General features: G+C 39.2%; 1 protein-coding gene across 15 annotated transcripts in view; it reads left to right on the top strand.

The window, feature by feature from the left end:
* The window catches only part of LOC116426634 (uncharacterized), a 651,129-nt gene extending 631,626 nt beyond the window's left edge, over nt 1-19,503 (top strand). For 13 of the 15 annotated variants that reach the window (XM_076369924.1, XM_076369923.1, XM_031975851.2 and 10 more), the window contains one exon: nt 375-19,503. In XM_076369924.1, the coding sequence (XP_076226039.1) occupies nt 375-756 (382 nt within the window). In that variant the 3' untranslated portion in view covers nt 757-19,503. The remainder of the gene's footprint in view (nt 1-374) is intronic. The other 2 variants (XM_076369931.1, XM_076369930.1) reach the window with 1 other exon arrangement.
* Nucleotides 19,504-20,384: the final 881 nt, after the last annotated feature.

Here is a 20,384-nt window from a genome sequence, read left to right on the forward strand (position 1 = left end):
CAACGCTTCCAATAAGTGTTTAAACCATCTGCATTAAATTAGCAATCATTACACGCATGATCTGTCAATTATAATTAGCTCAGTGTTCATACACGTCGACCCTGAAACAACAAACACGAAACAACTTAACCAAACACTCTCCAACGCCATTATAAAACAGAACTATTCACATCAAACCATACAAAACGTTTCAAGACAAATGAAGGGAAAAACAGAACAAGAATACAAAAATATACCATTAGTTCCCTTGATACAATAAATCCAACGTTATACTGCATACGCGATCGATACACCCCCGCAGAGGACCCAGCCCAAACACAAAAGCTCACCCCATCGATCATCGATCTAACGAAACATTTCGATCTACGTTACAGAGTTTTCAACAAAGTGAAAAGCAGAAGCGCACACATGAAATCTCACAGGCCAGTGCCATCGCCCGATTCAACGGGTCAGGAATCTAAGCGACCAGTACAGCAACAGCAGCAGCAACAACATCACCAACACCACCACCAACATCAGCAGCAACAACATCAACAAACAAGGTCACAGCAGCAGTCGCAGCAGCAGACCAGTCAACAGCGTCAACAACAACAGCTGCAGCTGCAGCAGCCATCGCAGCAGCAACAACCGAGCAGCGTATCACCACAGACACCAGACTTCAGCAATCAGCAGCCACTGTCCGCAAGCAACGGCGACACCGGCGCGCAGAGCACGGCGCATTTATGGCACAATCCGACGCGGCTCAGGCCACCATAGGACGAGGCTGAACCGGTTAAACTTAAGTTACCTTAACGAAGGCTGTAACAGTACGGTTTAGGGAAAATGAGAAGTCGACACGGTCGCGCGAACTATATAAGCGGGTACTTATACAACCGCGATCAGATGACAGATCCAAGGACGACGCCGCGAACGCGATGCCGCGTGGAATACGGCTCGTCCCAACAGTACGAGCCTGCCTCGCTTTGCACCCCCTAGCACTGATGAGGCGGGCCTCGAAGAAGAATTGAAACCGAAGACTTCCACAGAATAGATAGTTCCAAAACGAGAAATACCTCTTCTACGCGCTATGGACCTGAACGAAGCGAGACCCCGTGAGTTCTTTGCCAGGCCAGCCATACTAAGTTTTACACACGGTCGCGTAACTCTTCGCCGCGAGTCTCGGAAGCGTGCACTGGGACGAACAACCAGAGAAGACGAAGCTAGCGCCTTTGCCGCCGTGAACCAATCTGATTCTATCTTTTCGTTCAACACGACGAACGGCGGCGGATGGTGCCAGCGTGCAGTCTGTAGATGTTCAGCGAGGAGACAGGGTACCGGAGGTCCTAGCCCCCTGCCATGGGGCCTAGGACGCGACAGCTCGTCGACGGCCGGTCGATCGAACGTGCAAAGCTTTCCGTAGGTTTTTTTCTTTCTTTGTTCCGTTCGAGTTTCGTTCAGCATCGAGGAGAAACTTTCATCGACGAACCAATGGCCTAGAAGAGCGACGCGTCCGATGTGGCTCGAAGTAATAGAGGTTTAAGGCGGAGACGGTTATGTTCAGCGCGCAACGGAGTCGGGGCGAGACCCGCCCGCGACACAGGCGCTGTAAAATGTAATCGCGGTTTTCGATGTACCTAATTAATATTCGCACGCAAGATGTTCCCAGATTGTGCCACAAGACATTACTGTTACCTGTTGCCTCCTTTAATCATTCTTTCATTTATTTTTAGTATATTGCTATTCTACTTTTCCTTTTCTCGTTTTGTCGGTTTTGTTCTTCACGCTGGTCGCCCTGCGAACCGAGCGCCATTACGCGACTTCGGGAGTATTCGAATGTGAAGGGTTGCGGAGGTCCACTTCGTTGGAACCTTTGAAGTAATTCGCACGCGTGAACGGCGTGTCGTTCGCACGGCGACCCGACGGATTGTATTAAATACAACTTGTTGCACGTTGGCTCTAGTTCTACTTAGTTTAAATATCATTAGAGTATCGAATAAGTATTTGCGATCCTCGTCGGAAAAGGCGTTCGTAGATTTGTTGAACTTCCCCGATTTTGTTACCTCTGTTACTTAATATATATTAACTATATTCGTCTAAATAAAAATTTTAATATACATATATATATATATACATAATTTATTTATTTATATATATATATGTGTGTGTGTGTGTATATATATATATATACACAACATTATACATATGTATAAACAGATCGATGTAATTTGATGAAAATGATGATTCGTAGATTAGGGTGAAGAAAATTAGGTTCTCTAGGAATGGAGACAAAGTTGTTCAAGTTTCACTTCGGTGGCGAGCCGAGACGGATTTCGTCTACGACGGAATGTAACATAAATTATTATACATACAGCCATGAGTACATTGTATACATCACGTGCACCGAAGGCAGACACGTAAAGCAGCAAGGAAGAGAGAGAGCGAAAGGGAACGAAAGATTGAGGGGGTCAGAGAGAGTGAAAGAGAAAGAGAGAGAGCGAAAGCGAACGAATGATTGAGGGGGTCAGAGAGAGTGAGAGAGAGAGAAAGCGAAAGCGAACGAAAGATTGAGGGGGTCAAAGAGAGTGAAAGAGAAAGAGAGAGATTGAAAGCGAACGGAAGATTGAGGGGGTCGGAGAGAGTGAAAGAGAAAGAGTGAGCGAGAGAGCGAGAGGGGGGAGGGGACGTTTATTAAAAAGGATGAAATTATTATTCGACGTACCGAATCATTAGAAAACACGGCTCTATATGTACATAATGGGTGTACATGTCTGTACATATTTAACATCAGTGTCTGTATGTACAATTCAAAGTGAATTTTAACGCAAAAAACACGTAGACTAGGTTTTAGGTTGTTTTAGGAGGGATCTATATAGAAATAAAATATATATACTTGGCTTGATTTTCTACCTTACTAGGGACTACTACTATGGCGAAACTCTTGGAAGAACATTGACGGATCTCGAGGCCCACAAAATTTGATTAATTAGATTCCGATAAGAGGCAGCGACGTTCCTGCGTGCAAGGTGCCTTGAATTTTGTTCGGTTACATTGCTAATTTCTTTGTTACGTCTACGTAAACATCGTTTTCTTTATAGTCATTCGAATTTGATAAAAAGAAAATGACACTGTAATTGTTAATTAAACTTAAACATTTAACTTCAATTAGTTAATTGATCGAGAGATTCTAGAAATGATCGTTTTACTTTTCGTGTGTGTAAGGGCATTAATTTAATCGGAAACATTGCAAATTAACGAATTATACGATTTCGAATTATAATTTCTTTATATTTGAATTCAAACTAAATACGTTTCCGCTCGTCGTTCCAAATTGTCGTTCAAGCGTCTCGTCAATCGTAGCTGCTCTGACTCTACCTTAAAACTATTGTTATTGTTAACACTCTTCTTCTTATTAACTTTTACCTAATTAAAGGGACAAAAGAAAAAAAGTGGAATAAATCACGAATATACATTTTAACTTTTTAAACTTTTCACGTGTAAAACGCAAGCGACTGAAGATGCTTTAAACGAAATCTGCCAAGTTTTAAAAACCGAGAGAGAAACGTTTAAAACGAAAAAAACATGTAAGGATGGCTTTAAATCTTCCACTTGTTTTAGTCTGCGAGATAAAGACTACGTTCGCGTGCGAGTATCTGAGGTTCGCGACAGACAGCGATGTGTGATGCGAAGAATGGAGAGAGAAAGGAGAAAGAGAACGGAAAATGGATGAACGATGGAAAAAGGAACACTATCCTTCGGCTGTTTGAGGCGATCTGTCGAATTTTTATGTTTTCTCCGAGAATCGTCTGTCCTTATGTGTGTCTTGTGTTCCGACGTTTCATAACTTTCCCCCTCCCCGAAAACCCGCCTCTATACCTTCGTCTTCACGAGGAATGTAAATGCGATTTTAAGTGACGAACTTTTCCGGCCACGCATGTGACGCGTTCTTCAATTCGTTTGCCGGCGAAACACTGATCAATTCAGAGGCGTATGATCTAGGGCGGTGTTCTATCTATCGAAAATTACGACGCGACGCATAGAAACGGAGAAGACAATTTTGTTTCGCATATACCACGAGGGAAACAAAATTAGGTTGGAAACATCGTTCGAAACGTAAACAAATTTCTTCGATGAACTTCGAAGCACACTTTGCTTTTGGTGAATGTTAGTCGTTTCGTTGTTTTTCTCGGATTAATTAGATATTTACGGCCCATGAAAATACTTCTTTACGACCATAGAAGAACGGTCTTGTGAACAATTGAGCGATGGCCACCGGCGGTCCCAACAGCGTGTAACCGCTAGAAAACTATATTAACTATAAAATAAGATCCTAGACGGTCGAGTCTTAAAAATAAGTTCATTTAAGGAACGAACACTGTTATATGTGGCCCGGGCACGGGGTGCGGCGCGAGGGTTGATGAGATGCAACAAAATTAGCAGACATATCATTTAAGACAATACATCTTGTTACAGAAACTAAGTTTCTACTAATATAATTATTATTGTATGTAATCGTAATCAGACTTAGAGATTCGAGGAAAACGGCGTAGCTAGTGATAACGGTGAACGCTGGGAGCGAGCGATGAGGTCGTGGCATTTTACCATGCCGGTCAAATCTAGAGTATTACTCAAAATTATTTATTATTCATTCTTATTAAACGTTTAAAAGAGTTATCTTAAAATTTTGATGTTTTTAGACATCTTTCGGTTATTTTGAAACCTTGATACGCGAAATAATAAATTGAAAGTCAATATTATGTTCTAACAAAAAAACTTGAAATAGTAAATTTAATTTTTGATAAAATTATAGATATTCTTGCAGCGATCGTTTTCCGTTTTTTTTTTTTTTTACTAGAAAATGCGGTATAATTGTATAATGAATAATGCTCTGGATCCGATAAAGCACGAGTGAGCGGAAAGAATGGCGCCGGTGGCCGGAGATTCAAATACTTAGGAAAGGTATGACAAAACGAAGCAATGAAACAGTAACGAAGATATGCATGAATTGTACAAACGAGTCCCTCCACGTCACAGAAAAGAGTATATCTGTATGGAGAGTATATATATAACGAGAAAAAAAATGATAAATATGTGATGTATTTAAATGGTATGTGGTATATGGTATTACGTATTTGTACATAGGCGGACCCGTGCCATCAACTAAGTGAGTTGTACCGATATCGTACTGCCATTTTCGACCGAGTGACAACATCGTGTGCATGGTGATGATCAATCGAACGTATACACGCGTTTAAACCTAGTACAAGGTTCTTTTGTTTCGCGTTTGCTCAGCGTGCGCGCGATTTTAAAATTTAAGTTTTCATCGACCTGCGTGCTTTAAGTTCATGCCCTCCACCCACTCTCCCCATCCCTTCAAAAAACAAACGCTCGATTTTTACTTGACGTACGATTTAGTTGTCTCGTTCGGAACGCATGAATGTTACCTTAGGCAATTTATTTATTAATACTTACTGTTCGAATCTGTAATTGAGTCCTCCTTAAAATACATCTTTTTTCTTTAAACATTATCCGCAATTATGATTTCATTTCGCTTTCGCTGTGACTTTTTCGTTGTTACGGTGATCGTTCGCCGTCGGGTCGGGTCGAGTAATCAAAACTGACATGGGGATATATTGGTACAACTCGGCGAAGAAAGTGTAGCGTGGTTATACACCTGAGGAATGTGCTCAAAATACTGTATTAAAGAGAAAAAAAGTCTACTAAACAATACATCAACGTTTAAAAAAAAACTCGCGAGGAAATTAACTCTTAAAACGAGGTAAAGATAAACGAAAAAAAAAGTGAAAAGTTATTACGAATTATTGATATCGTAATCTATTGTCCTCTTACCTATTACCTACTTTAATGTCTATCTCTACACGCCAGCATGGTTCTTTATACTCTTCTATTTGATGTTATACTATTCTCTATTAACTTTTACTACGAGAAGCAAACAGAACACGAAAAAAAATTGTATTGTTAATAGTGTTTTTAAATAATATCAAAAGCATTGGTCAGCTGTAGGGGAGCCACGGCTGCGCGATGTCGCGTTTGAATGAAAACCGCGATCCGCGAGAACTCACAAGGCTCAGAATGCGAAAAGCAAAAGAGTAATAAAGAGAGAACTCACCGGCCAACACAAGTGGCCAACATTGATCTCGTTCGCACAAAAAATACAATTCGAAACCACTGTCCTTGTTCTCAGCCCCATTGCGTCCGCTGGCTCGCGTCGCGTTTTTCGATAGCGGACACCCTCGTTGGACGAATCAGCGCGCCCCCCATCGACGATCCCTCGATTTCTCGTTAATCTGTCCGCGCGTCCAGAATATTCATGTGACACGGACATTTTCTATCCACACGGTTCATCGCAATAATTACGATAGAGTGAAAGGAAGAGATCGCGTGCTCGGTAGCAATATCGGCGGGACGCCCGCCCGACGCGGCCCGCTGTCGTTGTTTTTTCGACTTCTCTGCTCAACTAGTTCTTATCTGTAAGCGTAGCTGTACATTAGTGTTCCTCGTCACGTGGTAGCCGTTCGGAAAAAGAAAATGAAAAAAACTACCGTTCTCTGGTTCTTATCGTCTTTGCTCAAAAGCGGAGGAATCCCGGCTCCGGGAACGGCAAGTCAGACGAGCGTCTCGTTACCACCTAACGAAAAGAGAAAGAGAAATGATAGACGGAATAGAAGGAGCGAAGAGTGAATAATGTGCAGAAATATCGCTCAAAAACCGGTGCCATAAGCAATATGGACTAATATACTACTTACTCGTGTTAAATAAGTTGGTGTGCTAACTACAGCTGGCCGAGGGAGGTTCCGCTTTAGAGAATCTGGTAATGGCGCGTAGGTTGTCTCGCGAGGATCTCACATTTTAATGATTAGTTTGGTAAATCAAGTGTACTTTGACTTGGCTAATAGAACGTTTACAGTATTTTATTCGCATCGGCTTTACTAGCAGGAGTTTTGCAGTCCTAATAATCTAGACGCTTTCTGTATGAACAAAGAGCCCTAAGGGTCTTCTTAAGAAAGTAGAACAGTTAATCTGATTTTTAAATACACGAATGATAGGCTGTATCCACAGATTAAGATATGCTGCCTGTTTTCGTAGCATAGTTAAAATATTAATCTAATTTTTGAATGTATGTCTATTATACAGTAAAGACAAAAACAATTATTTGGACTCTAGATGTATGTAAATTAGACTTTGCAGCTAAAGTCAAAGTATCCGATCTGTTCCGATTAGATTTTCGAGTTTGTACAAAACGACAGGTTCGCGAAGCAACCACTAAACGCTCGTTTATATGTGTACAGTACAGTTCAGTCAATTTGAAACGCGATGTGGTGCCGAGTCGCCGAAAAACGAAAACAGGAGCCTAATCAAAATTCATACAGACTTATTTCCCTTAACTAAACAGAGGAAAAAAACAAAAATCGACAGAAACCCCGAAAGAAGGCCTAGAAACCCCCGAATAAGCGACTCCCAACCACATTGGTCTTCGGCCAACTTAGGCGGCGCAAAATGGCCGGTCCTCGACGCGCGCTCACTGTACCGTTAATTTGATCCTGTGAACACGAACGAACACTAGATCTCTTAACACGTTCGCAGCCGCTGTCAAATCATTATCGACATACAAAATTATCCGTTAATCACTATGACACTCTCACTGTTGCAAAATCAAAGAACGATGCCATTCTTTGACTCAACCTTCTTTGATCGATTGCTGTTATATTAATCTTCTACGAAAACTGAAGGCAAAAATGGAAGATCTTCGTTTCGACTCAAGTTATCCTCTAAAAGTAGGAATCGCTGGCCTTTTCTGGCAGCAGCGAACGTGTTAATCGAAACGGCCCTAAAAGGAATGCAAATTAAGCACCGCACTTAGTTTGTATGGCAACATTTTAAACGCTCGCTCCCTTGATTTCAATGGAAACGTTTGTTCCGAAGATCCAATGTGACGTTTAGATATTAACTTTCACTTAGCGGATGCTGGGACCATTTAGACCTACGCGAATATCGCTTCTAAATCGGAATCGTTCGAAACATATAAACACTGCAGTGTGCAACACTGTCTACCGCCAGTTTATCACAAACGAATGGATGATTATTTTCAGTGGTAAGTAGAAGCAATATTTCGAGTGCATTTGGACCCAGCATCCACTATAAAAACGTTAAAGGACCTAAATGATAGGTACGAAAAGATGTTCGGACCTTCCAAAACGCGCGGAAGCGATCTCGGGATTGGTCAGAACAAATGAAAGAGCTAGTGGTCCGGTAAAACACGAGGCGCGAGGAAAAACGAGCCAACCGATAATTAAAAAAGAGGAAACCGGTGAACATAAGAGGACAAGATGTCGGCGGTGATCGATTTAGCTGGGGCAACGAATGTCTACGCATCAGTATTAACATTTCATAGGCGATACTCTGTACTATACAATTGGATTAGTAGATTATACATTATATTGCATAATCGCGGTTTTATTTGATAAATATATATATATATATATATAAATATATATATATAAATATATATATAAATATATATATAAATGTATATATATTATATATATATTATATAAATATATATATATATATACATATATACATATGGAGATATGAAAGGGCTATATTATTATTACATAGATAGGTGGGAATATATAAATATATATTATATATATATATATATTTGTATATATATATATATATATATACAAGCGCGTATATGTATTTGCGGGGGCCGATTTCATGTGCAGAGAAATGGGAGCGGCGAGAACACGGTTTAAATTTCACGGTGTTGTTCGGGACGTCCCACGCCTGGGGATCGTGAGTGATAGAAAACGATCATTCGGGATGAAAGTTCTGTGCGTCGATGCGATGGAAAATCGATCAACGTAGCGACAAGGATGACCCGATGAAGACGGCGATAGATTTCGTAAGGGAGATAAAGTGATAACGTTGAACATGCTTGACATCGATCTTCTGCGATTCGATCGCGGAGGTTCCGACGATGTTTCATTGCGAGCCGATCGTAATGTGTTTCGGCTTCCAGAAAATGGTCCTGTTCCGATCGATTGCACAGGAATTGATCGTGGCAATAAACCCCACTATCGATCGCGAATCGATCGTCCGAGTTTCTGACATCCATCTTTCACAATCCGATCACTCGCCGGTCGGACTTGCGAACGAAGACTCGGAAGATCGGCAGCAACCGATGTTCCTCAGATTGAGATGAAATAACGTGACACAGCTGTAACTTATTCGCGATACGAATCTATTAGCGATATTTTTGGTGGCTCGGTCGCATGAAACCTTTCCGTTCTTTTGGGTTGTGATAGATCCGAACGTTTGTCCATCCGGTCGCACTGCGAAAGGGAAGTAACCTTCTGATGGAACTCGAGTGCACGGAACAGCGTTAATTGTAACCAATGGAATCGCGGGGAAATTAAGGATAAAGAAAGATTAGCATGAATAGAAAAGAGAAAGATGTTTTAATACTCGGATGTAATATGTAATGTCGTCGTTTCTAAATATATATATGTATAATATATGTATATATGTATATATGTATACATATATATATATGTATATATATGTATATGTATATATATACATATATATATGTACATATATATATATATATATATATATATACATATGACTATTTTCTTCTATTGATATTGTGAGTGAATGCTGCGTGTTATTTCCATCATACGCTGTAAGACATCGTGCAGTCAGTGACGAGACGTGAATAAACGATTTAATTAATATTATCGAGTCATTGTTAGCTGGATAGAATGTGTATTGATGTGTATTATATACATCGTTCTTTATATCTTCTCATTCTGCGACTGCTGTTTCCATTAAAGTAAAGTAAGAATTGTATTTTCTTACTTGTATAGCAGAAATTTATGCTCTGCTTGGAAAAAACCATTTTTACCCTATGCACTCTAAGATCGTTGTATTTTCTGTAAAACGCAAATACAATGAAGTTTGTTCTTTTTATTGAGTCTAAAGAAGTTCAGTCTCGTTATTATTGTTACAATTATTTCATATTATTGTGCAATGAACGAAACTTGTCTTTTGCATTGATCTATCTGGCCACAGTGACGCCATTAGGATGCAGAGGGTTGAATTCCAATTTTATTGTATGCATTTTCTCACCACAGTCATCTTTATTTTAACAGTAGTCCATGATTTATGCTCAATGCGCACTCTTTAAGTAATTATAGTAGCCCAGTTAACGTAGTAGTCTTGATCTTGATTTTTGACGATCATTTCTATTCGATCGCAGTGAAACCCTTTGGCGTAACATGTATAATTATTCTGTGTCTCGCGAGTGCGGATCGTCTTGCGCAAGCTATCCCAACACCGAGCTATACCAAAAGCAAGCGAGTAACAAAAGAAAAAAAATAAGTATGTATGATGTGTAAGCCAAGTGCCTTGTGTTCTGGTAACTAATCGTTGACTTTTAACTACGATATTAGAGGAAACGAGAAAGAAAACGTGGCGGCGGCGAAACGGAGAAAGAATGAGATCGAAGCTTTTTGATATCAGCTCGAAGAAAAGTGAAGCGTGTTCTTCGGTGGGAGGGGAATTACACTTTTCTTTCTTTTTCAGTTCTCTGTGAAAGACCATCGTGAAACGATCATCGCTCTATCCGCTCGTAAAATAATCGTTTTAGTTGCCGATTACGTTGCAGATTTAACGACGACTGGTGAAAGTAATTTTCTTTGTGACTATTGAAAACGTCAACAATCATTCATACAGGAAAAAGCACTTTTTTAAAATAATTATCTGAAATATTTGAAATATACAGTGAGAAATTGATCACAGTGATTGTCTAAAACACGAAGCGCACAATCGTCTACATTTTTACAGCGACGTTTTCTTTTCAACGTCGAAATATATTTTTTACATAAATAGAAAACTCTGATGTGCCAAATTACGCTAATGTCACCATTTACCCGTTCCACCCTTCTTCCATTCCAAAACAACATCCACTGCCTAATTACGAAGATTGATCTCATTTCATTAATGGGTCTTCGTTACTTCTGCAACGCGTTTATCCTACGTTTCGATGCGGTTGGTCCTAAATGATGGAAGAAATTGTTTAACGGTATGAAGGAGGATGAAAGTATAGAAATACGAAGCGATTGTACATGTTATTACTTTAATGATAGGGTATCACGGAACGTACTTAGACAGCTATTCCGTTTCGAATTATTTCAATTACGAGTAAACTTTTATCCGTAAAAATGTAAGCAACACCGGTTCGAGATGCTTTTTTCATTTTCTATTAAATTACGTCTATTATTAGATTCTAAAAAATTTCGATTATTATTTAATGTTTTAATTGGGACAAATATATAGCAGCTTCACTGTTGAATCAGAGTGAATTTAGTACACTAAATACAAATATAATGTAGTTAACATTACCCAGTGTAAACAAATCGATTCACCACATTTTAATGTAATTGAAATGGAAAGAATTGCGTTACATAAACAAGTAATACAAGAAAGATATCTTCGGAACGATATATTAAAAAAAAATCTTCTATGAAGAGGAAACACAGAAATCCAATGTTTTTATCAGATTAGTGTGCTAAATTCATTCAGAAATTTGTGTTCATATTTTACTCAGTATTACTTATTGAAAAATCGCATGTTATTTCGTTTTCACGCATAGTATACATACATAAATTGTCTCAAACTATATCGCGCGCTAGCAAAAAGGGATACTCGAAGCCTCGCTAATCCCTTACAGCTTTGATTGCCCCGATCGTGTATAATTAGGACAAAATGAACATGGACGTTGAAGGTCAATTGTCCAGAAAAAAATGGAATTCCTATTTTACTATTTTCCCTCTGTATTTATAAAAGAAAAAGGATAACTATAAATAATACTGCGGAAACTACTGTTCTCATGAAATAATTAGAAACAGGAGGATAGAATAACGAAAAATCAAAATGGATGAAGTTTTTGAGATTATGTCATCAGCAATGACCTTGAACGGCCATTTTATTTTGTCACAACGACAACTGAAATCTTCCTTAACGTTGAAGATCTTAATCGCCTATTATTACTTTATAACGAAAATGGTTAGAAGCGAGGCGAGCGTCCGATACATCGTAACATGTACGAATCCTTTCATCACAGACTGGACTGCAGATTTTTATGCGCTCACACAAGAAAACATTTTTATCGACAAGGATTTATGACGCCCCTGCTTTATTTTTCCCGTAAGGAATGGCTCAGTCAAAAAATTACGCTTTATATTTTTTGTCCTATCCTGGTTTTTATAAAATGATCTGTGAAAATGAGGATTCGTCTAAAGATCCGCGGTCTGTATGTGACAACTAATTTTCAGGACAAATTTGCGCATTCTATATCTTTAACAGAGTCACTTCGCAAAGAACAATTAAATGGAACAAGTTGTAAATAAATAATTTTAAAAAGTGAACTGAATCAAATGAGGATTAAACCAGTCTTTTCTAATTGAGAAGTTAATTTCATATTAACAGCTAGGTCTATTAATGATTTCACTAGATCAAAGAAGATCAATGACGAAGACAACAAATTTTCATTTCACGCAAATCGAATCTTGATATTAACATCTAAAACAAGTTGAACAATGCTACAATTTGTCCCGAACGTTTAGTCAGACTGGACTTGAATGTTTTCACTGATGCAAACGCAGAAGATGTGAATTATAGACGAGCTGTTAGGGTTAATGACGGAATCACTCCTGCCGCAGTGCACTCTGGAACCCCCGTTCCTAATCCCGTAGACGAAGAAAAGGGGAGGGGGTAATTTTGATTTGTAGCAGGAATCGTTTGGTGTTGCGATAGGTGGCAAAAGAAGCAGAATAAAAAAGGTGGTAAAACTAAGGAATGCTAGTGTGTCTTCATATGCGTGTATGCCGATAGTGCGAGTGTGCGTGTGTTTCGAACGATACCAGCCGCGAATACGTTGGGAAATCTTGTAAAAAGCAGCGTGACGCTCGCTCGCGCGCACGCGCGTCGTTTCTTTCCGGCGATTCTACATTTAATGTTTATCTTTTAAAACTATGAAAAATGAAACATTAGCTATGTCTAAAAGGAATTGATGTACATAGTAGATCTTTGGTAGATAGGAAAGTGTCGTAGCCGAGGGAGCTCTGCATTCATGACGCCTCGGGAAGCAAAGTTATTGTTCGTCGAGGAAAAATGTAAGGACGAGAAATAAAAAGGAACGTTGCTCGCGAAGTTCGACGACAGATCACCCAAGACGCGCACACGTGCAATAACGATCGACGCGCCGCCTCATGGATGCACTGAATCTGATGATAAACCCCTTAAGCGGACAATCCTCTGTTATCTAGTCCTTAAATACGCGCGTATCGTGTCACTGAGTATGAATGATGTACGGAAAGTATTAACTCGTAAGAGGCACAAACATTGCGCCCCATTTTACGTGTTGACCTGACATGTACCACGATTTTACTTTGTTCTATAGGTACTCTACTATGTACTAGCATATTTCATCGCTAGCCAAAATGGACACGAGACTTAAACCTGAAATTTTCGAATTGTATTTTAGTTCATACTGTATTTGAATGATAAGGAAAACTGAATTTGAAGGATACTCGAGTGCCAACGAACTAAAACACTGTCTTTCAAAAAATATCAAGATATCCAAATTCAGAGATTTTGCAGATTGATACTGTACAGTTATCATTGTCCCATTGAAAAAATTGTCTAAATGTTTTGCTAATGTAATTAGGAACTCAAATGGCATGGATACTATTGTGTATAACATGGTTATTCACTTTTAATGCGTATTTTGTTCCGAATTAAAAATTAACAAGTTTCAACTAGAGATTTTAATTGCTCAACCGAATAATTCAATGTGAAGATAATTTTTTCAAACAGACATCGAAGTTTGTACATTGAGGACTGCATGCTAGAATTCGCTTTTCCCTCGTGTCCACCAGTCAGCCAGTGGATTCTATCGAAAGTTTCTTTCTTCTTCTTGAGTCTCTGGCAGATCTTGGCTCATTTTGCAGGAGGAAAAAACACGGAAGAGACGTGGCGATACACGACAAGGATCGTGAGATTAGTAAACCACGAGCAGTCAGTTCTTCGACAAAAATTCCGCCAGAAATGATGAAATATTTTGTACGATTTACGTTCGTTCGAAGGTGTAGTGATTATTATTCGATACGGACTGAAATTACCTGTAACGTAAAAGTTTTATCTTTGATAGCAGAAGCATTGTTTCTAGGTAGAAACGCTAGAAGATTTTGACCCGATAACCTGAACAAAGAAAATAGTACTGTTTCTTATATTCAGGATAAGCTAGCGTTGCATTTGAAGCGCAGCTACAACATAAACAAACGAAAACACAGAGTCGTGAAAAAACCGTATTACCGAAGGTCGGTAAAGCCGCTAAATCAGTATTAACGTTCTAAATATTTTATTGTAATCGCTTAATTCTTAAGCTGTAATATTCGTCCGACCTAAACATCAAAAAAAGACATCAAACGTTCCAGAATTAAAAGAGCCACTAAAATCAATGAGAGTCACAGTATCTCATCAAAATCGATCTCAGTTCGCAATCGTTCGCAATCGAGATCAACAACGTCCCTCGATCAGAAACACTTAACAATAAATATCGTGCCAAATCGTCGTTGTAACGGAAACACTTGCATCGCCATCTCGAGCGAACAGACCCCCGAATCGATGCTTAAACGCAATTCCGAGAGGACACTCGTCGCTCGAGACAACCGAATCCCCTCAATACCGCTTCTCTTCCAAAAGTCTTCAACGCGCGCTGGACACTTTCCAACAGTGAGAAAATGGGGTGCCTCGTAGCCGAAAAATATGGCGAACGTGTAGTATGCAATAATTCCCTGTACAAAGAGTCCGGATTTTATATATGTGTTGCCCCTGGAGTGCGTGAGGAAACCGTTATACCCCGTCGATCCTCCTGATCCTTCCTCACCAATGATCCTCGACGGATTCCGCGACGACCCCACTTTTCGGGCTCGCGTTTCAGTTTAGAAGCGTAAGGGAAGTCGACATTTGGTGCGATTGCTGCCGAGGCTCGATGGTCGCCGATCGAAGATCAAAATTGACAATCAAAATAAAAAAAGATTCATGCCGCGAGAACATTGGCTGACTTAAATGAAACTGAAAAAGAGGGAGAATGTTTGACCCCGTTACATTCGAACGCGCGTTCTCGATATTATCGTTGATCGTCGGCGACGCGGGCTCTCATAGGCATTCCCGCGCGAGGACGGTGCTTAATCGAAAACATTATGAAGATTAAGGGTGCGTTTATACTATCCGTTTAGACACGTGAGGTTTCAGTTCAGACGAAAATCGAGTTTGTACCACAGGACACGGAACGTCTTTATCACTAAAACTAACGAGTAATTACATTGACATTTTGAAATTCCTCTATGGAAACTCCGACAATGCATCTATTGAAAGTTTAATCGATTTACAATTCACTTTGTGCATTGTTAAACTGATTTCTTCAATAATTCCGCAGAGTAACATCTGGTATCTTTTTAATAATTACAAGAAGGAGGAATCAGGATTGGGTCATTTTGACCCGTCTGGTAGTTTTAGTGTGAAAGTAATTTGATTCTTTTTGTTCAAGAAGTAGAACCTTTACTTTCCAGCTTCCATTCACTGAGGTAGGTTTTTCCCCAAACGTAATCTGAGAGTTGAGACATATGACAGTTGCCATTCAGGCACGTTCCGCTAAGTTCATCCGTTGTCCGTTGGATGTTGGAAGCACAACGTATTTGAACGGATAATATAAATCGACCTTAAAGCACCGCCGCTCGCGTTCCGCTGCGCGCTAGTTACTATTCATGATAATAAATCGGTATGTATTACGCAGTAAACAGAATAACCGTGGCTGAAGCTCGAAATCAAAATGCACAGACCTAAAGGATCTGCGTCGACCGCCGGGCAAGGTGCATTTCTACGAGAACGTGACCCGCGGCGGAGACCTGTCCGTAAATAATAATTTTATGTACCTTTAAGTGATATTGTAAGCGGCAGTATTATGTAACGGAAGTTACTGTAGGCAGGCAACAAGCACCCGATTTAAATCGCTAATCAAGAACTGAGCGTTGAAATAGATCTTGAACACCGGTGCCGAGCGAATGGAAAACGCGATGATCAAAAGTTTGTTTGCCTCCCGTTCGATACGCGAAATTGCGGATAAGTCATCGTTGATCGTCTATTACTTTTTGAGTATGTGTATGCGAAGATTGAACGGATTGTTTGCTACCGACACTTTGATAGCGAAAGAAAGGATAATCGAAGATTAAGCTCACTGATTAACTCGTTCAATAGAGTGGTAAATATAGGTAGATTAGGGATTAGAAGAAGTATTTTAAGTTACAGATTTTATTTTCGATATTTTTAGGGAATCTAACACTTGGACGTACGTTTATTGCCAGCATAGGCAGTTTGTAAAATTGTTTTAGATTATTCGTATATCGTTAACGAATATCTAGAAACAAAACGCCAGTCAAACGTGATAGGAAATAACAGATTGCGTTATGAAATCAGTGAAATCTATACTGCATGGATAATAAGCGTAACATTAAAGAAGTTTAGATACATGTTTAGATATATTTCTATATTGAAAGAGTTAAGAAGTATTTGAAACACTGGACAGTTTGCAAACAATTCGCTGTATGTTACTTTACACTAAGCTTATTCACGTGAAAGCTTTCCATCTGTATTTCAGCATTGAAGAGAAGAAACTTAACCCTTGGGTACGCTAACTTACATTGCTGACAAGAACCTTTTTTAAAATCAAAGAATAGTTTCAGAAACTCCATTGTACGTATAACAACGCTCATGAGAAAATAAGAAATATATGATACGAATATTTTATATAGATGTTACGTACCCCAGAGTTATATTTTCTGACCGTATAGATCATTCTTTGTCTACCGTCACAAGAATTCGTCGAAGTATCTCTTCTTCGGAATTAAACTCTATGTATCATCGATATTAAAGTCCAATATTCCCTACTTACATGGACGAATGATTCTCAATTCGTTCTAAAGATGTTCATAGGACACAGTCGAAGCAAAAATATATAAATAAGCTTGATCGATCGATTGAGAATTATTGTCTCAAAAATGAAACCATTTTTCTTCTTCATTAAATATTCGTTACGAACTTCGAGAATTAATTCTTCAATGTTTTTATCCGAACTAAGCGAATATTGGAGGATTAACTACGAAGCTTCGTGTACTCCTAATCAAACGTATTGAAGCAACTGAAAAATCAAAAGCAAATGAAAATAAGTCGCGAGTGAAAAGATGAGAGAAAATGAAAAGAAACGAAAGCGAAGATGATCTGACATATCAAAAGATAGAAAAATGGATTTTTTTTTACGAGCAACTACATAGCAATACCTTTCTGCTCAATACGGATAATAAGGAAAGAGGAACCTATAACCATGTTTTGGGAACGCTTTAACCCAATGGACTTAGGGAAGTCAACGCATAAAGATCGCGAGTAAGCGAATCAAAAAATTTCTTTCCTCTCGATAAGAGAAGGACAAAATGAAATGTCGACCCGTTAAAAAAGGGCTAAAACTTCCGTATCGCGTATAGACACGTGTAAAAATCTTTCATACCGACGAAACAGAAAATTTCCAGAACAGCTTCGATTCTTCCATAGTGTTTTTAAATCGTCATCCGCGTTCCGCGAATCATTAAACGCAACTTTCCGCGATGGTTTTAACGTACTTAATCGTATAGGAGAAAAAAGGTTGAGAAGCTGGCTAGGTTTACTCCTGTAATCGTGACTCCATTCAAAACTCGCATGTCAAAAGATCAACGTCCACCATTTTGTACCATATAAAGTCAGGTTTCCGCGCCAATCAAAAGAATCGGAATCGATGGTTAGTCGTGGTTAAAGATAAAAGAAAATTCCAAAAAAAAAGAGAAAAACTCAAGTATCAAAGGAAATGTGAAACGCAGATCGGTATCCTGCGTACAGATACGAATATACGAATGAATGTACGCGACGAACGTTTTGCATGTCCCACCAGCGGTGAATTCGATGCCGATGATGGAAGAGAGAGCAAGGAAAATGTGTCCGGTGTCTTTTTTTTGGAAACAGGCGATGATTCATTTCCAACTAACGAGGTGATCGTCGACGAGTCGGCTAGGCTCGCGGGAAGATCGTGGCGAACAAAGGGATAAATCCCGTCTGCTCCGCGCCGGTCGAATCGACGCGGGAGGAAATGGTTCGTTTAGAGCGAGGATACGTACAACAGTACAACATAGACACACAAAAAAACAACAAACGTTTGTAAGATATCGACTAAGTCTGGAGAGGTTTCACTTTAAATTAAAATAGTATGATGAAGACAATGTAAATGTATGAGAGATCTAACTATTCTCCCACGAAAGGTTTGAGAGATCCCCCCACCACGTGCCCCCACTCACCCCTTTCTCACAGAAGACCCCCTTGCCACATCCTTTTCCCTCCCTCTATACGACGAGTGTAAAGAAACAAAAAAAATATCATGTAAAATTACCACCCACACACACGCGCGCGCACACACAGCCACACACACCAACACCGATTAAATATAAATATATAAATATGTGTATGTATACATGTGCGTGCGTATGCACCGTATACTGCGCGCGTGACACGTGTGCGCGGTATACGTGCATTCTGACGAAAACAACAAAAAAAAAATGATTGATTGTGAGTCATTTAAATAATTGTTATATGTATTTTCTATATATTATGACAACTAATTGAGATGACATTACGGTACTATTAAGTAAGTGTAGTTAATATTAGGCGAGCGAGGGCTCGTGTTTACGAGAAGATACGAAAACGTTGGATCACTTCTGGTCCAATATTTCTATATGTCTCGCTGGAAAAGCTGGGAAAAAGAGAGAAGAGAGTGAGAGAGAAAGAGAGAGAGAGAGAGAGAGAAAGAGAGAGTGAGAGAGAGGGAGAGAGGAAAGGAGGTGAAGAAGGCGGACCGGCGTGCACGCGTCGCGAAATATGTAAAAAACGAACAAAAAAAATAGAGAAAGAGAGAAAAAGAGAGAAATAGAGAGAGAAGAAATAATAATAAAGAACGGGACACTCGAAACGAACGCCGCCCCGGGCGAAAACGGGAAAACTCTTGTTCTTCTTCGCCGGCCGAATTAACGAGCGGGAACGAGGGCGGGACAAGCGCCACGGCGCGCCGACGTCGTTTCGAGTGTGCCCGTTTTTCCTGTTTGCAAATGAGAAATAAAAAAGAATGAAGTAACACTGAGTGAAGAAATCAATGTGGAATTTGCAACAAAAAAAAATGTATTTTCTCACTCCCCACTGCGAGGTGTATGTTCATCGCTACATCTTATTTGGAACGAAAACCTAAATATTATATTATTATATAAAATTACTGTATAATTGTAACGAAAATTGTTTTTCAAACGATGTGGTATTTTTATTGTAGATATTATTATATAACAAATAAAATCATGATTCATTGTAGACGATGTGTTTGTTCGTCCTTAGATGGTGGGTTTGAATAAAGAAAACGCGTCTCCTTTCGTAGTTCTTCTTTATTTTAAAGCATTTTTAATAAATATTTGTTTCCGTTGAGGGGAATACTTGATATAATAAGATTCCGGGTAAATTATTTTATCTTCAATCTCACTTTTTACACACATTTCAAAATTAATTGCAATTTAGTTGACAAACGAAATTTATAATCGCGCAACGAAGAATACTGTCGTGCTTTTGGACCGTAAAATAAATATTAGTTCAATATTAGTTAAATATTAGATCAACCTAAGCACACGAATACAAATTATTTACACTCAGCCATACAATAATTAATAAATACATTTATACAATCCGAAGTATTAGTCCTATAGAATTGTTATCGAGAAGGTGGTCAACATTCCACGTATTGAGGATGATCGCAGACGTTAGTAACCGTGTTAAATATAAGGTCAGACTGACAGTAAAATCCCGCTGGCATTGCGTTAACGTTTTTGCAATAATAAAATTTTCTGCAGTTGAATGGATCCCGCAGGTATCCTTCTTTGATACAAGTTGGTACTAGGGGAATTGTTGGTACCGTTGGAAACGAATGAATCGCTGGATCCTGCGGTGGCAGTGGCTTCAAAGGCGAATTAACTTCGCGAACGTCCACGTAAAAGTCGTCTTTTCTGTACGGCGTAAACGCAATTGACAAGACGCACAGCGCAAGAATGATAATCACGGAACTCAAGATACGCATCTAAAAGGATACACACAAATTAAAGTGATTTCAAAATTAAAAGAAAATATGAAATGATACAATTTTATTCGCCTTATTATTTATGTATAATGTTAACTGCAAAAAATTACAAACCTTTTATTCCGGT

Source organism: Nomia melanderi, chromosome 8 (genome assembly GCF_051020985.1).
Source record: "Nomia melanderi isolate GNS246 chromosome 8, iyNomMela1, whole genome shotgun sequence".
Taxonomy (NCBI): Eukaryota; Metazoa; Arthropoda; class Insecta; order Hymenoptera; family Halictidae; genus Nomia; species Nomia melanderi.